Source organism: Salmo trutta, chromosome 7, assembly GCF_901001165.1.
Source record: "Salmo trutta chromosome 7, fSalTru1.1, whole genome shotgun sequence".
Classification (NCBI taxonomy): Eukaryota; Metazoa; Chordata; class Actinopteri; order Salmoniformes; family Salmonidae; genus Salmo; species Salmo trutta.
In genome coordinates, this window is record NC_042963.1 from 32,006,178 (window position 1) to 32,025,631 (window position 19,454).

The 19,454-nt window shown below is 44.2% G+C and overlaps 2 protein-coding genes across 9 annotated transcripts in view; one reads left to right on the top strand and one right to left on the bottom strand.

The window, feature by feature from the left end:
- The window catches only part of LOC115197248 (serine/threonine-protein phosphatase 6 regulatory subunit 2), a 24,212-nt gene extending 19,462 nt beyond the window's left edge, over window positions 1–4,750 (bottom strand). For 4 of the 8 annotated variants that reach the window (XM_029758612.1, XM_029758614.1, XM_029758613.1 and 1 more), the window contains exons 1-7: window positions 4,225–4,691; window positions 3,606–3,772; window positions 3,192–3,330; window positions 2,995–3,093; window positions 2,722–2,908; window positions 163–300; window positions 14–79 (exon numbers count right to left, since the gene is read on the bottom strand). In XM_029758612.1, the coding sequence (XP_029614472.1) occupies window positions 14–79; window positions 163–300; window positions 2,722–2,908; window positions 2,995–3,093; window positions 3,192–3,319 (618 nt within the window). In that variant the 5' untranslated portion in view covers window positions 3,320–3,330; window positions 3,606–3,772; window positions 4,225–4,691. The other 4 variants (XM_029758611.1, XM_029758608.1, XM_029758610.1 and 1 more) reach the window with 4 other exon arrangements.
- LOC115197250 (dnaJ homolog subfamily A member 2) lies at window positions 4,745–19,454 on the top strand. Its single transcript, XM_029758616.1, has 9 exons — window positions 4,745–4,890; window positions 5,702–5,761; window positions 6,278–6,513; window positions 6,604–6,684; window positions 11,675–11,808; window positions 11,900–12,096; window positions 16,612–16,756; window positions 17,662–17,789; window positions 17,908–19,454. Exons 1-9 carry the CDS (start codon window positions 4,813–4,815, stop codon window positions 18,094–18,096), a joined length of 1,248 nt encoding a protein of 415 aa, XP_029614476.1. The 5' UTR covers window positions 4,745–4,812; the 3' UTR covers window positions 18,097–19,454.

Sequence of the window (19,454 nt, forward strand, 5' to 3'; positions counted from 1 at the left end):
GTGTGTGTCACACCTCCTTGTCTTTCCCAGGGTGAATGAGTTCTATGAGCCTCTGGGCCAGCCGCTCTTCATTCAACCACTTCAGAGGGAACACAAACATACCATTACATATTTTACGTCACGCTGAGGGTGTGTGTGTGTGTGTGTGTGTGTGTGACATACGTTGAGTGTGTCTTGTCGGAGAGGAGCAGGATCTACACAGCTGATGAGGCGTAGCAGCAGGTCCATCATGGCCGATGTGTTGATGTGTTTAAGAACCAGACCCAGGAAACCCTCCTTTCCCCGCAGGAAGGAGATCACCTACAGAGACCACAACACAACCACCTGTCAACCAGATCAACTGAAAACCTATATTCAACAATATAGATTATTATAACCAATTTTATTAATCTACACTAGAGAGAAGAAATCTCCTTGCTCTGCAGAAAACTGAACACAACAACCCGATTATAACCATTAAAGGGATTCTTCGGGGTTTAGGCAATTAAGCCTTTGTCATGACGTTGCCCTCTTTGGGTACAGCGAGCACAGTTGACCCCCCTCCCTCTGCACCAGGCCTTTTCTATGCACCATCCCCCGACCTCTATACTTCTGACACCAGGCTCTGTAAGAGCGGTCGTAAATTCCTATGAGGAGATTCTCTCCTCATGGCCACAGTATAGAGACAGAGTGAGTTTCATAGAGAGAACAAAGGAGTTCTTCCACCTCACAGAACCGAACGACATTTATGTTCTGGAGAAGGTATAAAAGATCGGTGAAGAATCCAGCTACGAACTGGTCCGTTTGGAACAATTTTGTGAAACTCATGAGACAATACGGCCACATTACCATAATCATGTTTATAGAAGAGTCTCAGGTATGAGACTAACATCTAAATGGTTGTATAAAATGAATGAATAAGGATGGAACTGTTTGTGAAATTGTGTAATGTGATTTTGGACTGTTTAATGAAGGAAACTCCAATTCCCTTTGGAGTCTAACTAAATCAGAGGACCACCCATGAGCACAGTTATGGTCTGGCGTCATGGGACAGGCCCTTTTCTGCTCTTCCGAATAAAACCCCCACCTAGGTTTTATATCACCAGACCGAGCTTACCTCAATTACGAGATGGCTAAAGGTTGGAGACCAGCTTACCTCGATAACGAGAGGGCCAAGGTTTGACCATGCATTCCTCTTGCTGAACTTTTAACCATACCACGTGGTTAAACTCAGACTATCGATACCGACAGAATAAGAACAGGTCTTTGATATTAATTACTAGTCTGCAGCTAGGAATTCGGTATCATTGAACGAAGACCGACAACCGCCGAAACTGCTATTCTATAATGACATAAATGAATGTCACTCTGAACTACCCATTCTAACCACGACAGAGAGAGAGAGAGGGCGGACAGACTCTCCAACATAAACAAACTTTTCAACAGAGATCCCGACGACACACTGAGCGTAAATATATTGATTGCAATTATTCTCGAATGAGTGAGCGTTCATGTGCAAAGGATTAGAATTTAATTCGTTATAATTATCAACTCTGTCAGGCCTTCTTAGCTGACCCCCACTCCCCTTTTGTCTAACAAGCCGCCATGCCGGTTTAGCCCACTAGGGAACATTCCCCCTATGATTTCCTTGTAACCATATCTACTGTTTGTTATGCATTTCTGTGAATTACTTAGTTTAGTAAATAAATGATTTTAAGACAATTGATGTATGGATGACAAAGTGAAGACTGGGTTCGTGCAGGTAACCAACAATTTACGACGTTTGGAATTAGACTGACGTGAGGTAAAGAATACGTCATTGATCAGAAGACTAATTGATCAGATATTAAAATATCTGAAAGTTATATTAGGAAAATTATAACTTTGTAATCTGAATATTTTCCTTGGAGCCCCGACTTCCTAGTTAATTACAGTTACACGATTAATCAGTTTAATTGCGTAATAATAATTACAGAGTTATTTGATAAATGAGTCTTCAGTTTTAATGATGCCAAAGACACACCTTTTTCCCTACTTGCCTTGAGTCAGACGAACTCATGGACACCATTTGTATGTCTCTGCATGCAGTTTGAATGAAGTTGAATGTAGTATATTGTTAGCGTAGCGCAATTGCTGGTAGTCTCCAGGAACTACTAGCAAGCTCCTCTCAAAAGCAGGGTAATAGACCTAACTACTCCAAAGCTGAGTGGTTGGTCATTTAGTCTTACAAAGCTATACAAGTCAATATTTTATAAATGTGTTAATTTGACTGATTATCATAAGAAACAAGATTCTATCCTCTTCCTCATTCTGCTCCGTTGTCACAGAGATCGCAATGCTGTATCTGTCCCATTATTGCATCTGTGAGCGCATGGGTAGTGCCACAGACAGATATAACATTGCAATCTCTATGTGACACATTTCTTATGATTATCACAATAATTTACAAATGTATAAAATATTGATTACCATGTATAGCTTTGTAAGAATATAAATGACCAACCACCCAGCTTTGAAGTAGTTAGGTCCATTTCCCTGCTTTTGAGAGGTGCTGGCTAGTAGTTTGTGGAGACTTCCAACAAATGCACTAAGCTAACAATATATTACCTTCAAACTGCGCACACAGACATAAAAATGGTATCCATGAGTTTGTCTGACTCTGGGTAAGTAGGAAATAAGGCTTAATTGCCTAAACCCAGAAGTAACCCTTTAACTGTGTGTGAGATGTGTTTGTTACTGTACCTGTTCAGTCTTGCGTGTGATGAGGTTTCCAATGGTCTTGCTGAAGAAGGATGCGAGGAGGGGGTTGAGGGGAGGGGGCTGCTCCAGGAAGGAGTACAGGATGTCCAGAAGGGGCTTCTCTCCCCCCAGCTTATCATTTATCACCCCTACATCACTCGTCAGCAGCTCACATGCTATGTTAGGGTGCCTGGAACACACACACACACACACACACACGCTCAGTGAAGCATCCCAGTGACTGACTGGACGTATGGCGTGTGTGTATGGACTCACTTGAAGCGTTTGGTCTCTTCCAGACCAGCAGGGGGCTCTGTGGTGATGAGGTGCAGCAGCTCTTGCATGCAGGTGTCCTGGGACAGGAAGACCAGCAGCCTGGGGCCCAGAGAGGAGCCAACAGACACTTGTTAGCATTGGAAATGCTAAAGCTAACGCTAATAAAAAGTGTGCAGGGGCTAATGCTAAAGGCTAACCTGCGGTTCTGGGCCTTGCACTCCTGCAGTACGTCCTCCTCCTCCATGAGCTCAGTGAGCGTGACATCGTCCTTCTCAAGCAGGGCCTCCAGCTGGGACGACGTGTGTAGGTCAAACTTCCAGAACATGGCTGCTGCTGCTGGGAGGAGAGACACAGTGAATAGAAAGACACCAACTTCACTGTGTATCATAGGTTTTGCAACTTTCATTTTTCTGTTTGGTCTTGTGTATTATGAGGTTTCTTATGGTCTTGCTAAAGAGGGATGCAAGGAGGGGGTATGATTGGGGGGGTGACAGCCAGACACACACCCTCAGTTTACAGGGGAAGCACTTTAAACCTGAAGTGAACAGATAGTCTAGATTGTACCTTTAAGTGAGCATATTGTGTCATGTGTGAGTGTGTTTTCTTCTTACCTTAGTAAAACGTGTGTCCTATGTCAAACCTCTTCAGTCATTTATCTCAAATATGCAGGTAGGAATGGTCATGAATCTGTATGGATGATTACACACAACCTCTCAAGACACACATTCCCTCCCTCCCTCTCTCTCTCACACACACACACCAGCACTACCTCTGCAACCTGAAAGTGATAAGAGAGAGATAACAGTAATTAGTGTGTTCCAGCACACACAGCTGACTCTCCTTATCTTTAGGATGCAGTTCTGCGTAGCAAGGTGGCTAGCTATCCATGACTGTCAAATGTCTGTGCATATATTAGCTAGCTAGTAGGATCAGGATGTTGTTGCTAGCTTACGCGCTGCTAATTAACGTTAGACTGAGTATATAGCCAGGCTGATTATTGCAATCTTGCCATGTCACAGCTACGACTATCTGAGAACTATCATCTCCACGATATCGTGGGGTTGAGAATTCTCAGCTAAGCTACGACAAGTACCTACCTTGACTTTAGCTTCAGTGCGTCAGTGTTGTTAACCTGCTAGCTGAGCATTTTGTTTATGTTCCAAACCAGTCAATTGGTGATGCACGTCCAGGTTATTTAACCAAATATGTCCTATGTCCTTGTCAACTCACCAGAAGCTGCCTGACCCTTCCAACTGTGTATAGGACAATCCCAGGTTCAGAAAATTAGTTGTCGCTTTTATCCTGAAGATTGGAGCAAGACAGAAAAGGATGCTCACATATTTTAAATCAAAATGGCGGACACTATTGCGGGAACGAGCAATCAAATCTACGCCGAACATGTGTGTGTGTTTATCGTTGTGCCAAAGAGACTGCGCTTCTTGAATATTCTTGTCCCCCAAAAATGTGTAGCACCATTAAAACATAGCCCAGACTGCATGCCCCTAGTAGAAATAACAGGATATTATTAAAATGCTAACTAGGTGGCCCAGTCAGAAGGGTACTTCCAACATTAACTAGCCGGCGTTATTCAAAACTGCAACTAGCATAGAGATAGGTTTATACAAATAAATATGAATATTTGTAGCTTCATGCCTCCATAATCTCTGCTGCTCTCTGTAGCCTATCAGCTGACTGTCAGCACTGACCCATATTGACGCATTGCTTATGACGTTCCCACCCGGCTTGTTTATCTTCTCTCGTTTCCTTTCCTCGGCAGAAGGTATTTCTGTCTGTAGTTGACTAACGTTAGCTAGCATTATGGCCAACGTTGTAGATACCAAGCTATACGACATCCTCGGAGTTTCACCCTCCGCCTCAGAAAACGACCTAAAGAAGGTAAGTGACTGGTGTTATGTAAAGAAATAATACACAATCAGCGCCTACAGGAAATTATATGACCGCAAAACAGGGTTGATGTGGCCTTACCAACACTATTCAGATGCTAAGCTAACTTAGCTAGTTAACGTAAGGTAGCTAATCATGCGAGCTAGCCAGTGCATATTCTTGGGCAAATATCTAATGAAAAGCAAGTCTTTCTCTGATTTCAAAAGCGCGATTTAAGGCAGCTAACTAGTTAGTTAACTACCTGTTGGGAATTTGGTTATATGTATTTTATACATGAGAAACTAGGCCTACCGTCCTTTCGCATAGAAACGAAGCACAGGCAGCGGCCGATCGTTGCTAGGCAGTGCAGACTGCTGGGCGAAGTTAGCTGCAGTAGCTAGCTAACGTTAGCGTAAGATGCTGCGCTAGCTGGCGTGAGTAAAACAAAGCTGGCAGAGTAAAACCATATAGAGGTACTAGGTATGTTATTTGCTAGTTTTAGCCAACTAGTACATAATGAGCTCGGGATTTATCTAATTTGTCTGGTAATGTTAGCTAACTATATATATATATATTATTGTTAGTTACACTGTCGTCATGTTTTTGACAGACACTACAGATTGCTATTTTACTAGGGATTGTCATGAGGAGGATGATTTTGTTAAGCATGCTAGCTAGGTAACGTTAGAATATTTTCAGATTCACCAAGTGTTTCTCTTGCCGCAGCAGCCGCGTAAAGCTACGCAGTTAGAAAATATTGGCCCTACAACAACGCACTCCCAGACAGTGACTGATAATGTAGGTCTGTCTCTCTTGTGTTCAGGCATATCGCAAATTGGCCAAAGAGTTTCACCCAGATAAGAACCCAGATGCCGGGGACAAGGTAAGAGACATGCAGTTACACAATCACAACATGACATAGCACACACAAAACGATTCACAGCAGCAACACATAACACTGATCAAGCCACATCATGACCACTAGTCATGGTAGTACCATCACATGGGCCTATCTGTATTGTGCAGTAACAGAGACTGGTATCAATCGCTTTTGGTATTACTCAAATGGCCTCCTCTCCAGAGCAAGAGTGCACCAGCTAGTCTGTTGAGGCACACTCTTTCCTGGTCTCCTTTGGTTCATCTGCAGCACTGCCCCAACTGGCATCTTCTTCTGCATCTCTATCAGCTGTCCCGTGTAACATCAGTGCAGATGAAGGAGAGGAAACCTAGACTATTGAGATGAGAGGATCTCTGAGACAACAATGTGATGATTGTTCATGTGGATTTAAAGTTAACAGTATCAAAAATGTCACCTGATGAAGTAGAATGTCTGTGGGAGGTAGTTATGATGGACAATGGCAGGTTCCTCCCTAATGACCCCCCCCCCCATCTCTCCCAGTTTAAGGAGATAAGTTTTGCGTATGAGGTGCTGACCAATCCAGAAAAGAAGGAGCTATATGACCGCTATGGAGAGCAGGGGCTGCGGGAGGGAGGTGGTGGAGGGGCTGGCATGGATGACATCTTCTCCCACATCTTTGGAGGGGGGCTGTTTGGCTTCATGGGGGGGCAGGGACGCGGAGGGGGAGGACGCAACGGAGGGCGCAGGAGAGGCGAGGACATGGTGCACCCCCTCAAGTGAGTGACAGTTATTCTCCCTTCACATCTATGGTCCTCATCCAGACATATTATTTTAGTTATGCCTTACCCTGCCTACCTGTCTAACAGAGTTTCACTGGAAGACCTCTACAATGGTAAAACAACCAAACTACAACTCAGCAAGAATGTCCTGTGTGCTTCCTGCAATGGGTGAGTCTACACACACACTTTAAAATAATGTAATTCACATGGAGATCAATGTTGGTAGTTGCTGAGCTACTACACTTTTTGAAATACACTGAACAAAAATATAAATGCAACAATTTCAAATATTTTACTGAGTTAGAGTTCATATAAGGAAATCAGTCAATTGAAACAGGACCTATCTGTGGATTTTACATGTCTGGGACTACAGATAGAGTATGTGAGTGGAGCTGGAGCGTTGACCTTTTCGCCCGCACCAATTTTGCTCCAGTAGTGCTCACTTCACGAGGTTAGGGCATGGCTGGCTCACCATGCATTTGTAGTCTACTTGTGTTTTTATTTGATTTTTAATTTTTATTTTTTTAGTTCATGTTTATTTAACCAGGTAGGCCAGTTGAGAACAAGTTCTCATTTACAACTGCGACCTGGCCAAGATAAAGCAAAGCAGTGCGACAAAAACAACACAGAGTTACACATAAACAAACGTACAGTCAATAACACAATAGAAAAATCAATGTACAGTGTGTGCAAATGTAGGGAGGTAGGCAATAAATAGGCCATAGAGGCTAAATAATTACAATTTAGCATTAACACTGGAGTGATGGATGTGCAGATGATGATGTGCACGTAGAGGTACTGGGGTGAAAATAGCAAGAGGGTAAGTAATAATATGGGGATGAGGTAGTTGTGTGGGCTATTTACAGATGGGCTGTGTACAAGTGCAATGATCGGTAAGCTGCTCTGACAGCTGATGCTAAAAGGTAGAGAGGGAGATATAAGGCTTCAGTGATTTTTGCAATTCGTTCGAATCATTGGCAGCAGAGAACTGGAAGGAAAGGCGGCCAAAGGAAGTGTTGGCTTTGGGGATGACCAGTGAAATATACCTGCTGGAGCACGTGCTACGGGTGGGGGTTGCTATGGTGACCAGTGAGCTGAGATGGGGTGGGGCTTTACCTAGCAAAGACTTATAGATGAGCTGGAGCCAGTGGGTTTGGCGACGAATATGTAGTGAGGGTCAGCCAACAAGTGCTGATATAGCCCTTTTCTTTAACTACTGTCAGTGAGTTTGCTAAATATTTTCATAAAGAAACAGATAAAAACACACACTTGCAAAATTAAGGTGACTTACAAAGATGAGGACCAAGAGAGCGAGTGCGGTGATGTAGTGTCCACAACTAAAGAACCATTGTGGAATCTGAAAAGACATGCATCGCTGCTGGCCTGCTCTCTAGGCTCCATCGCATGAGCCTGAAGTCAGACTGGCCAAACTCGTGTTTCTAAAAAGTTAATTAAAAGGCACTAATAAGGCATTTGTTGTTTAATTTGTATTTAATTCTATGTCACAGCCTATAGTGTATTTGGAAAGTATTCAGACCCCTTGACTTTATCCACTTTGTTATGTTACAGCCTTATTCTAAAATTGATTCTAGTTCCCCCCCACCCCCACAATCTACACACAATACCCCATAATGAAGCAAAAACTGTTTTTTTAGAAATGTTGGCAAATATATTAAAAATAAACGGAAATATTACATTTACATGAAGTATTCAACTCTTTACTCAGTACTTTGCTGAAGCACTTTGGCAATGATTACAGCCTCAAGCCTTCTTGGGTATGACGTTACAAGCTTGGCACACCTGTATTTGGGGAGTTTCTCGCATTCTTCTCTGCAGATCTTCTCAAGCTCTGTCAGGTTGGGTGGGGAGCATCGCTGGTCACCTATTTTCAGGTCTCGCCAGAGATGTTCGGGCTCTGGCTGGACCACTCAAGGACATTCAGACGCTTGTCCCAAAGCCACACCTGCCTTGTCTTGGCCGTGTCCTTAGGGTAGTTGTCTTGTTGGAAGGTGAACCTTCACCCCAGTCTGAGTAGCCATTAGTCTGAGTAGCCATTTGATTAGATGTTCAGGAGTCTTGTGGCTTGGGGGTACAAGCTGTTTAGAAGCCTCTTGGACCTAGACTTGGTGCTCCGGTACTGCTTGCCGTGCAGTAGCAGAGAGAACAGTCTATGACTAGGGTGGCTGGAGTCCACGACAATGTTTAGGGCCTTCCTCTGACACCGCCTGGTATAGAGGTCCTGGATGGCAGGAAGCTTGGCCCCAGTGATGTACTGGGCCGTACGCACTACCCTTTGTAGTGCCTTTGCGGTCAGAGGCCGAGCAGTTGCCATAACAGGCAGTGATGCAACCAGTCAGGATGCTCTCGATGGTGCAGCTGTAGAACCTTTTAAGGATCTGAGGACCCATGCCAAAAAAATGTCAGTCTCCTCAGGGGAGAATAGGTTTTGTTGTGCCCCCCTCATGACTGTTTGGTGTGCTTGGACCATGTTAGTTTGTTGGTGATGTGGACACCAAGGAACTTGAAGCTCTCAGCTTGCTCCACTACAGTCCCATCGATGAGAATAGGGGTGTGCTCGGTCCTCCTTTTCCTGTAGTCCACAATCATCACATTGAGTGAGAGGTTGTTGTCCTGGCACCATACTGCCAGGTCTCTGACCTCCTCCCTATAGGCTGTCTCGTTGTCATCGGCAAACTTAATGATGGTGTTGGAGTCGTGCTTGGCTGTGCAGTCATGAGTGAACAGGGCGTACAGGAAGGGACTGAGCACGCACCCCTGAGGGGCCCCTGTGTTGAGGATCAGCGTGGTTTTGCCTGTTTGATGGTTCGTCGGAGGGCATAGTGGGATTTCTTATTAGCTTCTGGGTTAGTGTCCTGTTCCTTGAAAGCGGCAGCTCTACCCTTTAGCTCAGTGCGGATGTTGCCTATAATCCATGGCTTCTGGTTGGGGCTTCTGGTTGGGGTATGTACGCACAGGACGACGTCATTGATGCACTTATTGATGAAGCCAATGACTGATGTGGTGTACTCCTCAATGCCATCGGAGGGATCTCGGAACATATTCCAGTCTGTGCTAGCAAAACAGTCATGTAGCTTAACATCTGCTTCATCTGTACACAATTCATCACAATGTATTTCTTTGTAGGCTATAGCCTAAATAATTCATTTTTGTTCCTTCTTAGGCTACCTGTCTGGCTCCTGACCTATTTAGATTGTTTTAATATGACATGTAGCCTATTTGAAGTTCTGAGCACTTCTTACATTCACCTTTCCATTTTATTAAAATACTTTTAATTCAAATCATATGGTTTTGTTTCAATACTTAAAATAAATGAAAGGTCCAGGTAGTCACAAAAATAGATAGGTGTTGGATAAATTGTGATTTTAATGAAGGGATTGAATTTGGAGCTGCAATTTTTTTTCTTCTTTGAGCTCGGAGTGGTTTTTGTCAGAGTGGTTGGAAAGGACGTGGTGCGCCGTAGCAGTGAAGTGCTCCATGAGCGGGATTTCCATTTTCAATTCCGCTCACATACTCTGACAGATATGTATCTGTTGGTCAGATACCAAGTGGGTTGGTATGGGCGTGGATCAGAAAACCAGTCCGTATCTGGTGTGACCACCATTTGCCTCATGCAGCGCGACACATCCCCGTCGCATAGAGTTGATCAGGCTGTTGATTGTGGCCTGTGGAACGTTGTCCCACTCCTCTTCAATGGTTGTGCGGATTTGATGGATATTGGCGGGAACTGGACACGCTGTCATACACGTCGATCTAGAGCATCCCAAACATGCTCAGTGGGTGTGTATGCAGGCCATGGAAGAACTGGGATGTTTCCAGCTTCCAGGAATTGTGTGCAGATAATGCACAGCCCCATGTCGCAAGTATCATGCTGAAACATGAGGTGATGGTGAATGGCATGACAATGGGCCTTAGGAGTTTGTCACGATATCTCTGTGCATTCAAAATGTCATCAATAAAAAAAGGCAATTGTGTTTGTTGTCCGTAGCTTATGCTTGCCCATACCATAAACCCACCGTCACCATGAGGCACTCTGTTCACAACGCTGACATCAGCAAAACGCTCGCTCACATGACATCGTACATGCTGTGTGCCATTTGCATGGTACCAGTTGAAACCGGGCTTGATCTGTGAAGAGCACACTTCTCCAGTGGCCATCGAAGGTGAGCATTTACCCATAGATGTTGGTTACGACACCGAACTGCAATCAGGTCAAGACCCTGGTGAGGACGACGGGCATGCAGATGAGCTTCCTTGAGACGGTTTCTGACAATTTGTGCAAAAATCCTTTGGTTGTTCAAACCCAGTTTCACCAGATGTCTGGTTGGCTGGTCTCAGACAATCCCGCAGGTGAAGAAGCCGGTTGTGGAAGTCCTGGGTGGAAGTCCAACTTGCGTGGTTGTGAGGCCGGTTGGACGTACTGTCAAATGATCTAAAACAACGTTGGCAGCTTATGGTAGATAATTTAATGTTCATGTATCTGGCAACAGCTCTGGTGGACATTCCTGCAGTAGCATGCCAATTGCAAGCTCCATCAACTTGAGACATCTGTGGCATTGTGTTGTGACAAAAATGCACATTTTTAGTGGCCTTTTATTGTCCCTAGCATAAGGTGCACCTGTGTAATGATCATGCTGTTTAATCAGCTTCTTGATATGCCACACCTGTCAGGTGGATGGATTATCTTGGGAAATGGAGAAATGCTCACTAACAAGGATGTAAACCCATTTCTTCACAAAATTTGAGAGAAGTAAGCTTTTTGTGCATATGGAAAAGTTTTTAAACATGGGACCAACACGTTGCGTTTTTATTTTTGTTCTGTATAAATATCCTTAGTGGACAGAGCTATGGATGCAGGACTTAACATTCATGAAATAAAAATGTATAGTTTTTACCATATTTTGAAGCTGTATACCGTTTGTTTGTTTACTTTGTTTGTAAAACAGGGTTATATTTTGGGTTGTGATGGGATACGACAATTGAACTAAGTTCATTTATAAGTTATATTATTTTAGAATCAATGGGTACAAGTCCAAAAATGAATGTAGGTGTGATTGCTGATTGCCCCTTTAACTATATATATATATATATAATTAGTTTAATGTGATACTTGACTCTCTTCTCTCTGGTCCGTCTCCAGTGCCGGGGGTAAGGCGGGGGCGGTGCAGAAGTGCGTGGCCTGCAGAGGGAGAGGCATGAGGATCATGATCAGACAGCTGGCTCCTGGCATGGTCCAACAGATGCAGTCAGTCTGCACAGACTGCAACGGAGAGGGTAGGACCACACACACGTGGTCTGCAATAATGAATACACTATAAAAAGTAACATTTTTGTTAGGAAACTAATCTGTTTGTGTTTTGTATAGGGGAGGTGATCAGTGAGAAGGACCGCTGTAAGAAGTGTGAGGGTCGTAAGGTGAACAAGGAGACCAAGCTGTTGGAGGTCCATGTTGATAAAGGCATGAGGCATGGCCAGAAAATAAGCTTCACTGGAGAGGCTGACCAAGCCCCAGGCACTGAGCCTGGAGACATCTTACTGGTCCTACAGGAGAAGGAGCATGAGGTAAAATGCACATACACTGTAGCAGAGAGTACTCAAAGACTTAAATAAACTGCTCAGGAAACCACTCGGAGTGAAGTGTTCAGAAATTCTCAATCTAATTTTGTTGGTTGCAAACACATTTAGCAGATATTGCAGTTTCCGCTAAATGCTTGTTTCTAGTTCCAACAGTGCAGTAACAATACAAAACAATACAACATCCCCAAAATAAAGAAACATCAGTTCAAGCAATGTCATAGTCCCAAAAAATTATATATATATCTATATCTCAGCAAAAAAATAAACATCCTCTCACTGTCAACTGCATTTATTTTCAGCAAACTTAACATGTGTAAATATTTGTATGAACATAACAAGACTCAACAACTGAGACATAAAACTGAACAAGATCCACAGATATATGACTAACAGAAATGGAATAATGTGTCCCTGAACAAAGGGGGGGCCAAAATCAAAAGTAACAGTCAGTATCTGGTGTGGCCACCAGCTGCACCAGATTTGCCAGTTCTTGCTGTGAGATGTTACCCCACTCTTCCACCAAGGCACCTGCAAGTTCCTGGACATTTCTGGGGGGGAATGGCCCTAGCCCTCCCCCTCCGATCCAACAGGTCCCAGATGTGCTCAATGGGATTGAGATCCGGACTCTTCGCTGGCCATGGCAGAACACTGACATTCCTGTCTTGCAGGAAGTCTTGCACAGAACGAACAGTATGGCTGGTGGCATTCTCATGCTGGAGGGTCATGTCAGGATGAGCCTGCAGGAAGGGTACCACATGAGGGAGGAGGATGTCTTCCCTGTAACGTACAGTGTTGAGATTGCCTGCAATGACAACAAGCTCAGTCCGATGATGCTGTGACACACTGCCCCAGACCATGACAGACCCTCCACCTCGATCCCGCTCCAGAGTACAGGCCTCGGGGGGTAATGCTCATTCCTTTGATGATAAACGCGAATCTGACCATCACCCCATGTGAGACAAAACCGCGACTTGTCAGTGAAGAGCACTTTTTGCCAGTCCTGTCTGGTCCAGTGACGGTGGGTTTGTGCCCATAGGCAACGTTGTTGCCGGTGATGTCTGGTGAGGACCTGCCTTAAAACAGGCCTACAAGCTCTCAGTCGAGCTTCTCTCAGCCTATTGCGGACAGTCTGAGCACTGATGGAGGGATTGTGCGTTCCTTGTGTAACTCGGGCAGTTGTTGTTGCCATCCTGTCCCGCAGGTGTGATGTTCGTATGTACCGATCCTGTGCAGGTGTTGTTACACGTGGTCTGCTACTGCGAGGACGATCAGCTGTCCGTCCTGTCTCCCTGTAGCGCTGTCTTAGGCGTCTCACAGTACGGACATTGCAATTTATTGCCCTGGCTACATCAGCAGTTCTCATGCCTCCTTGCAGCATGCATAAGGCACGTTCACGCAGATGAGCAGGGACCCTGGGCATCTTTCTTTTGGTGTTTTTCAGAGTCTGTAGAAAGGCCTCTTTAGTATCCTAAGTTTTCATAACTATGACCTTAATTGCCTACCGTCTGTAAGCTGTTAGTGTCTTAACGACCGTTCCACAGCTGCATGTTCATTAATTGTTTATGGTTCATTGAACAAGTATGGGAAACAGTGTTTAAACCCTTTACAATGAACATCTGTGAAGTTATTTGGATTTTTACAAATGATCTTTGAAAGACAGGGTCCTGAAAAAGGGACGTTTCTTTTTTTGGTGTGTGTATAGATGCATACATGTACACATTCAAAAATCATGGGCGTTAATATAGAATTGGATCCCCCTTTGCTGCTATAACAGCCTCAACTCTTCTGGGAAGGCTTTCCACGAAATGTTGGAAAGTTGCTGCGGAGACTTGGTTCCATTCAGCCACAAGTGCATTAGTGAGGTCGGGCACTGATGTTGGGCGATTTAGTCCTGGCGTTCTAATTTATCCCAAAGGAGTTTGATAGGGTTGAGGTCAGGGCTCTGCAGGCCAGTCAATTTCTTCCACACCGATCTCGGCAAACCATTTCTGTATGGACAACGCTTTGTGCACGGGGGCATTGTCATGCTGAAACAGGAAAGGGCCTTCTCCAAACTGTTGCTACAAAGTTGTCATTGTATGTTGGAGCGTTAAGATTTCCCTTCACTGGAACTACGGGGCCTAGCCTGAAGAATGTAAAACAGGCCCAGACCATTATTCATCCTACAACAAACTTTACAGTTGGCACTATGCATCCGGGCAGGTAGCGTTCTCCTGGTATCCGCCAAACCCAGTTTTGCCAGATGGTGAAGCGTGATTCATCACTCCAGAGAACGCGTTTCCACTACTCCAGAGTCCAATGGTGGCAAACTTTACACCACTCCAGCCGGAGCTTGTCAATGCGCATGGTGATCTGACTTGTTGGAAAGGTGGCATCCTATGACTGTGCCACGTTGAGTCACTGAGCTGATTTTAGACACCTATCAGCAACGGGTGTGGCTGAAATAGCCGAATTTGAAGGTGTGTGTGTGTGTGTGTGTGTGTGTGTGTGTGTGTGTGTGTGTGTGTGTGTGTAATAAATATTTGTGTGTGTATATATACACACATTACATTACAGTATCAGTCAAAAGTTTGGACACACCTACTCATTCAAGGGTTTTCTTTATTTTGTACTATTTTCTACATTGTTGAATTAATAGTGAAGGCAAACTCTGAAATAACACATGGAATCATGTAGTAACCCAAAAACTGTTAAACAAATCAAAATATATTTGCGATTGTTCAAAGTAGCCACCCTTTGCCTTGACAGCTTTGCACACTCTTGGCATTATCTCAACCACATATGCTGAGCACTTGTTGGCTGCTTTTCCTTCACTTTGCGGTCCATCTCATCCCAAACCATCTGTTGGGTTGAGGTCGAATAGCTCTTACACAGCCTGGAGGTGTGTTGGGTCATTGTCCTGTTGAAAACAAATGATAGTCCCATTTAAGCGGAAACCAGATGGGATGGTGTATCGCTGCAAAATGCTGTTGTAGCCATGCTGGTTAAGTGTGCCTTGAATTCTAAATAAATCCCTGACAGTGTCACCAGCTAAGCACCCCCACACCTCCTCCTCCATGCCTCACGGTGGGAACCACTCATGCAGAGATCATCCGTTCACCTACTCTGCATCTCACAAAGACATGGCGATTGGCTCCAAAAATCTGTAATTTGGGCACATCAGACCAAAGGACAGATTTCCACCAATCTAATGTCCATTGCTTGTGTTTCTTGACCCAAGCAAGTCTCAAACAGTCTCCTCTGAACAGTTGATGTCTGTTACTTAAACTCTGAAACATTTATTTGGGCTGCAATTTCTGAGGCTGGTAATTCTAATGAACTTATCCTTTGCAGCAGAGGTAACTGCTGTGATCCTCATGAGAGAGAGCCAGTTTCATCGTAGCGCTTGATGGTTTTTGCGACTGCACTTGAAGAAACTTTCAAAGTTCTTAATTTTCCGTATTGACTGACCTTCATGTTTTAAATTAATGATGGACTGTTGTTTCTCTTTGCTTATTTGAGCTGTTCTTGCCATAATATGGACTTGGTATTTTACCAAATAGGGCTATCTTCTGTATACCAACCCTACCTCGTCACAACACAACTGTCTCAAACGCATTAAGAAGGAAAGAAATTCCACATTAACTTTTAACAAGGCACACCTGTTAATTGACATGCATTCCAGGTGACTAACTCTTGATGCTGGTTGAGAGAATGCCAAGAGTGTGCTAAGCTGTCATCAAGGCAAAGGATGGCTACTTTGAAGAATATAAAATATATATTTTGATTTGTTTAACAATTTTTGGGTTACCACAATGTTCCATATGTGTTATTTCATAGTTTGTGTTCACTATTATTCCACAATGTGGAAAAGTAAAAATAAAGAAAAACCTTTGAATGAGTAGGTGTGCCCAAACTTTTGACGTGTGTGTGTGTGTGTGTGTGTGTGTGTGTGTGTGTGTGTGTGTGTGTGTGTGTGTGTGTACAAAAATATAAATGCAACATGTAAAAGGTTGGTTTCATGAGCTGAAATAAATGATCCCAGAAATTGTCCATATGCACAAAATATTATTTCTCTCAAATGTGGTGCCAAAATGTGTTTACGTCCCTGTTAGTGAGCATTTCTCCTTAGGCAAGATAGTCTATCGACCTGACAGGTGTGGCATATCAAGAAGCTGATAAAACAGCATGGTCGTAACACCTGTGCACCTTGTGTTGGGAACAATACTCTAAAATGTGCAGTGTTATCACCCAACGCAATGTCACAGATGTCTCAAGTTGAGGGACTGTGCAATTGGCATGCTTACTGCCAGAGAATCAATGACTATGTACACAGGGCAGCAGTCTAAGGTGGACGGTAGAGTCTGGGTGGTAGCCGGCCAGTGACAAAATGTTTTAGCTTCCTCTCTGAAGGTGGCCCTCAATTCCCATCTCCTGAGTTTGAGACAATCCTGAAACGCTCTCGCCGAGAGGTTGGGTCAAAGTACTGATAAAATGTTAATTATTGATTTTGTTCTGCAGGAGTTCCGTCGTGATGGCCATGACCTCCACATGACCCAGCGTATCGGCCTGGTGGAAGCTCTCTGTGGCTTTCAGTTGGCGGTCACACACCTTGATGGACGCCAGCTCGCCGTCAAATATCCCCCTGGCAAGGTCATAGACCCAGGTAAACACACACCACTACACAACACACACACACCGCTTCAAGTTTAAAGGGGGCCTGAACTTCCTGATTTGTCCTAGTTTTTTGGCTTGGCCATTAAGAAATGCAGCAGCCATGACTGAAGTCAAACGAGAGTTGTTTTGGGGGGGTGGTTTAATGTGGGTGTCTCTGTGTGTGTGTGTGTTCCGATGTGGCAAGCGTTTGTACAGCACACAGTATTCACTCACGCTTATAACTTGAACAGTCTAACCAGGTCTTGTGTCTTGAAGTCACTTAGGCTTGCTAGTGCTAGCCAAATTCTTTCGCCAATTAGCTTCAGCTGGCTGGTGTGCGACCATGGCAAAGTTGGTTTGACATTGGGTAGCCTAACTCTGGGGCTAGTTAGTGACCGTCAATAAATAGCAAAATGGGACAATATTGTCATGTTGCACATCTTTTTAAATGCTTTCGATATTTCTGCAATTTATAGATGGTTTTGAGGTGTTTAAATAATTGAAATTTGGAGCTATTGACATTTTAAAATATTGTCCCATGTACACTGTAATTTACTTATGGTCCCTAACTTGCCCCATAGGGATGTCAAATACAAATTGACCATGGTCATTACAATCGGGTCGCATGCAGTTGCGGTCCGAATTCATGATTACTTGTGTGCTGCCAGCTGTGGGCAGGATTTAAATAAACCCAACCAAAGGAACACTTACGGTACCCTTCATTCCGTGACGTACCATTTTTTTGGAGAATGACTTTATGATCATACTTCTACTTTGTAGTACATTTTGACATGATAATTCTGACTCCTATCGATGCCAAATAGGATGTTTTCAAAACGAGAAGTTGTTTTTTAGGGGCAGTCGCTCTTTAACTTTATCTATTTTGCTTGCCCTGTATCATTGTGTGTGTGTCAGGTTGTATCCGGGTGGTGAAAGGAGAGGGTATGCCTCAGTACAGGAACCCATTTGAGAAGGGAGATCTGTTCATCAAGTTTGATGTCCAGTTCCCTGACAACAACTGGATCAGCCCTGAGAAACTCACCGTGAGTACCTCTGAGAACCAATTAGCCCTCCTAAGGTGTCTGGTGCATCACACATTGTCTTAACCTTTACTTTGTGTACGTCATTTACAGAATGTGTGTTTAACCTGTGTGTGTTTAGGAGTTGGAGGACCTGCTGCCTGCACGTGCAGATGGACCAGTCATCTCGTCAGAGGCAGAGGAGGTTGACCTCCAGGACTGTGAGGTCAGAGGTCAGGGGTCAGCGGGGGCCAGGAGGGAGGCCTACAACGATAGCTCTGATGAGGAGGGGGGGCCGCATGGTCCAGGGGTACAGTGTGCCCACCAGTAGACTGAATATACACACACACCCCGTCAACCCTCTCTCCAGTCTATGTGCCCATCTGTTGTGAGGGAAGGGCACCTCCCTACTGCACCCTGCCCCAGGTCCCATCAGGACCCTCCATCCTCTTCATTCCACAATCAGAGTGTGTGGGTGTGGTCAGCAGGCTGTGCTGGATGTGTGGTGGCCATTTGACATCCTAGGATTTTAGGCTGTACAGCTGTCTTTGGAAACGTCATTTGCGAACCTTGTGTATAAAATGAAAATATTGTCTGGAAAAATACATTCATTTATCTTCTAACAGGCTTCAGTGTCGTAGTCTAGTCTTAGTCACATCAGCGCATGCTGAAAAGACATTTAACACAGGCCTACCATAGCCCCTGGCCTACACGGCAGCCTGCTGAGCCACACAGGAAGTGATTGCATCACTTTCTGTAAGCTCAAACTCGCTCTCATCACTGAGTTACTTGGGGACTTCCTGGCTCAGATTTATCTCCACCAATCACATAGCTTGAGTCTTTAGGCTTATTTACCTTTCAGTCAGAAAAAAATGTTTCTCTTCTGCGTGAGGATTGTGTGCTTCTGCGCATCTGTGCGTGTGACCACAGAGCTTTTGTCTGAGTAGCATACTCTATTCCTCTTTCTAAACTCAGGCAAGGCTCTCTCTCTGTGTGTGTGTGTGTGTGAGCTGCTGGCGTCTCTACTCATAGCAGTATGTATTCTGTGTGTAGTGGCAGTGTGAGTGATGACCTCATGTTTATGCTCAATTAAAGATAAAAACATCTGAATTTGTTGAACTTCTCCCACCTTGACCATGTCACCTTTTTAACCCTCAACCCCAAACCTCTGTATTATATACAACTCTCCATACCAGTAGAACTGTCACATGCCATCTCCAACTTCCATTCCCTTAGCTCTGTAAATACCAGCCACAACCCCATCCCCTGTGCACGGTTGCATCTCAGTACTCTTCAGCTGCCTCCTCCCTTCCTATCCAAATTCCTGTCCTTCATCTGCACTAATGGGACAAAACAGCAGGGTCATGTTAAGTTGGCACAAATTAGAAAATGTTTTGATCACAACCTAAAAAAACACTTTCATTTCCAGTTTCAAAACATTTAGCTATAGTCTGCCCTATTTCCTTTCTCCTGCCCAGTTCTGTGAGATCAGTGCAGATGGAGATGATAGGAGGCTACTTTAGACTGTAGAGATGTAGTCATGTGACTGTCACTGTAAATATGAAATAGGCCACTGGAGGAACATGCTACAGACCAACAGACAGGCTTTATTTAGTAAGTGATATTATTGTTGATGCTCATGTTTGTCAGGATGACAATTGAACTGTATAATAAACTCTGTCACCATCA

What these genes read in the sequence shown, in the direction of transcription:
- LOC115197250 (XM_029758616.1), top strand. Translation starts at nt 4,813, where the DNA reads ATGGCCAACGTTGTAGATACCAAGCTATACGACATCCTCGGAGTTTCA. An exon ending in CAGAAAACGACCTAAAGAAG is followed by an intron (nt 4,891 to 5,701) that starts GTAAGTGACTGG and finishes TCTTGTGTTCAG; the next exon opens with GCATATCGCAAATTGGCCAA. An exon ending in TCAGCCCTGAGAAACTCACC is followed by an intron (nt 17,790 to 17,907) that starts GTGAGTACCTCT and finishes GTGTGTGTTTAG; the next exon opens with GAGTTGGAGGACCTGCTGCC.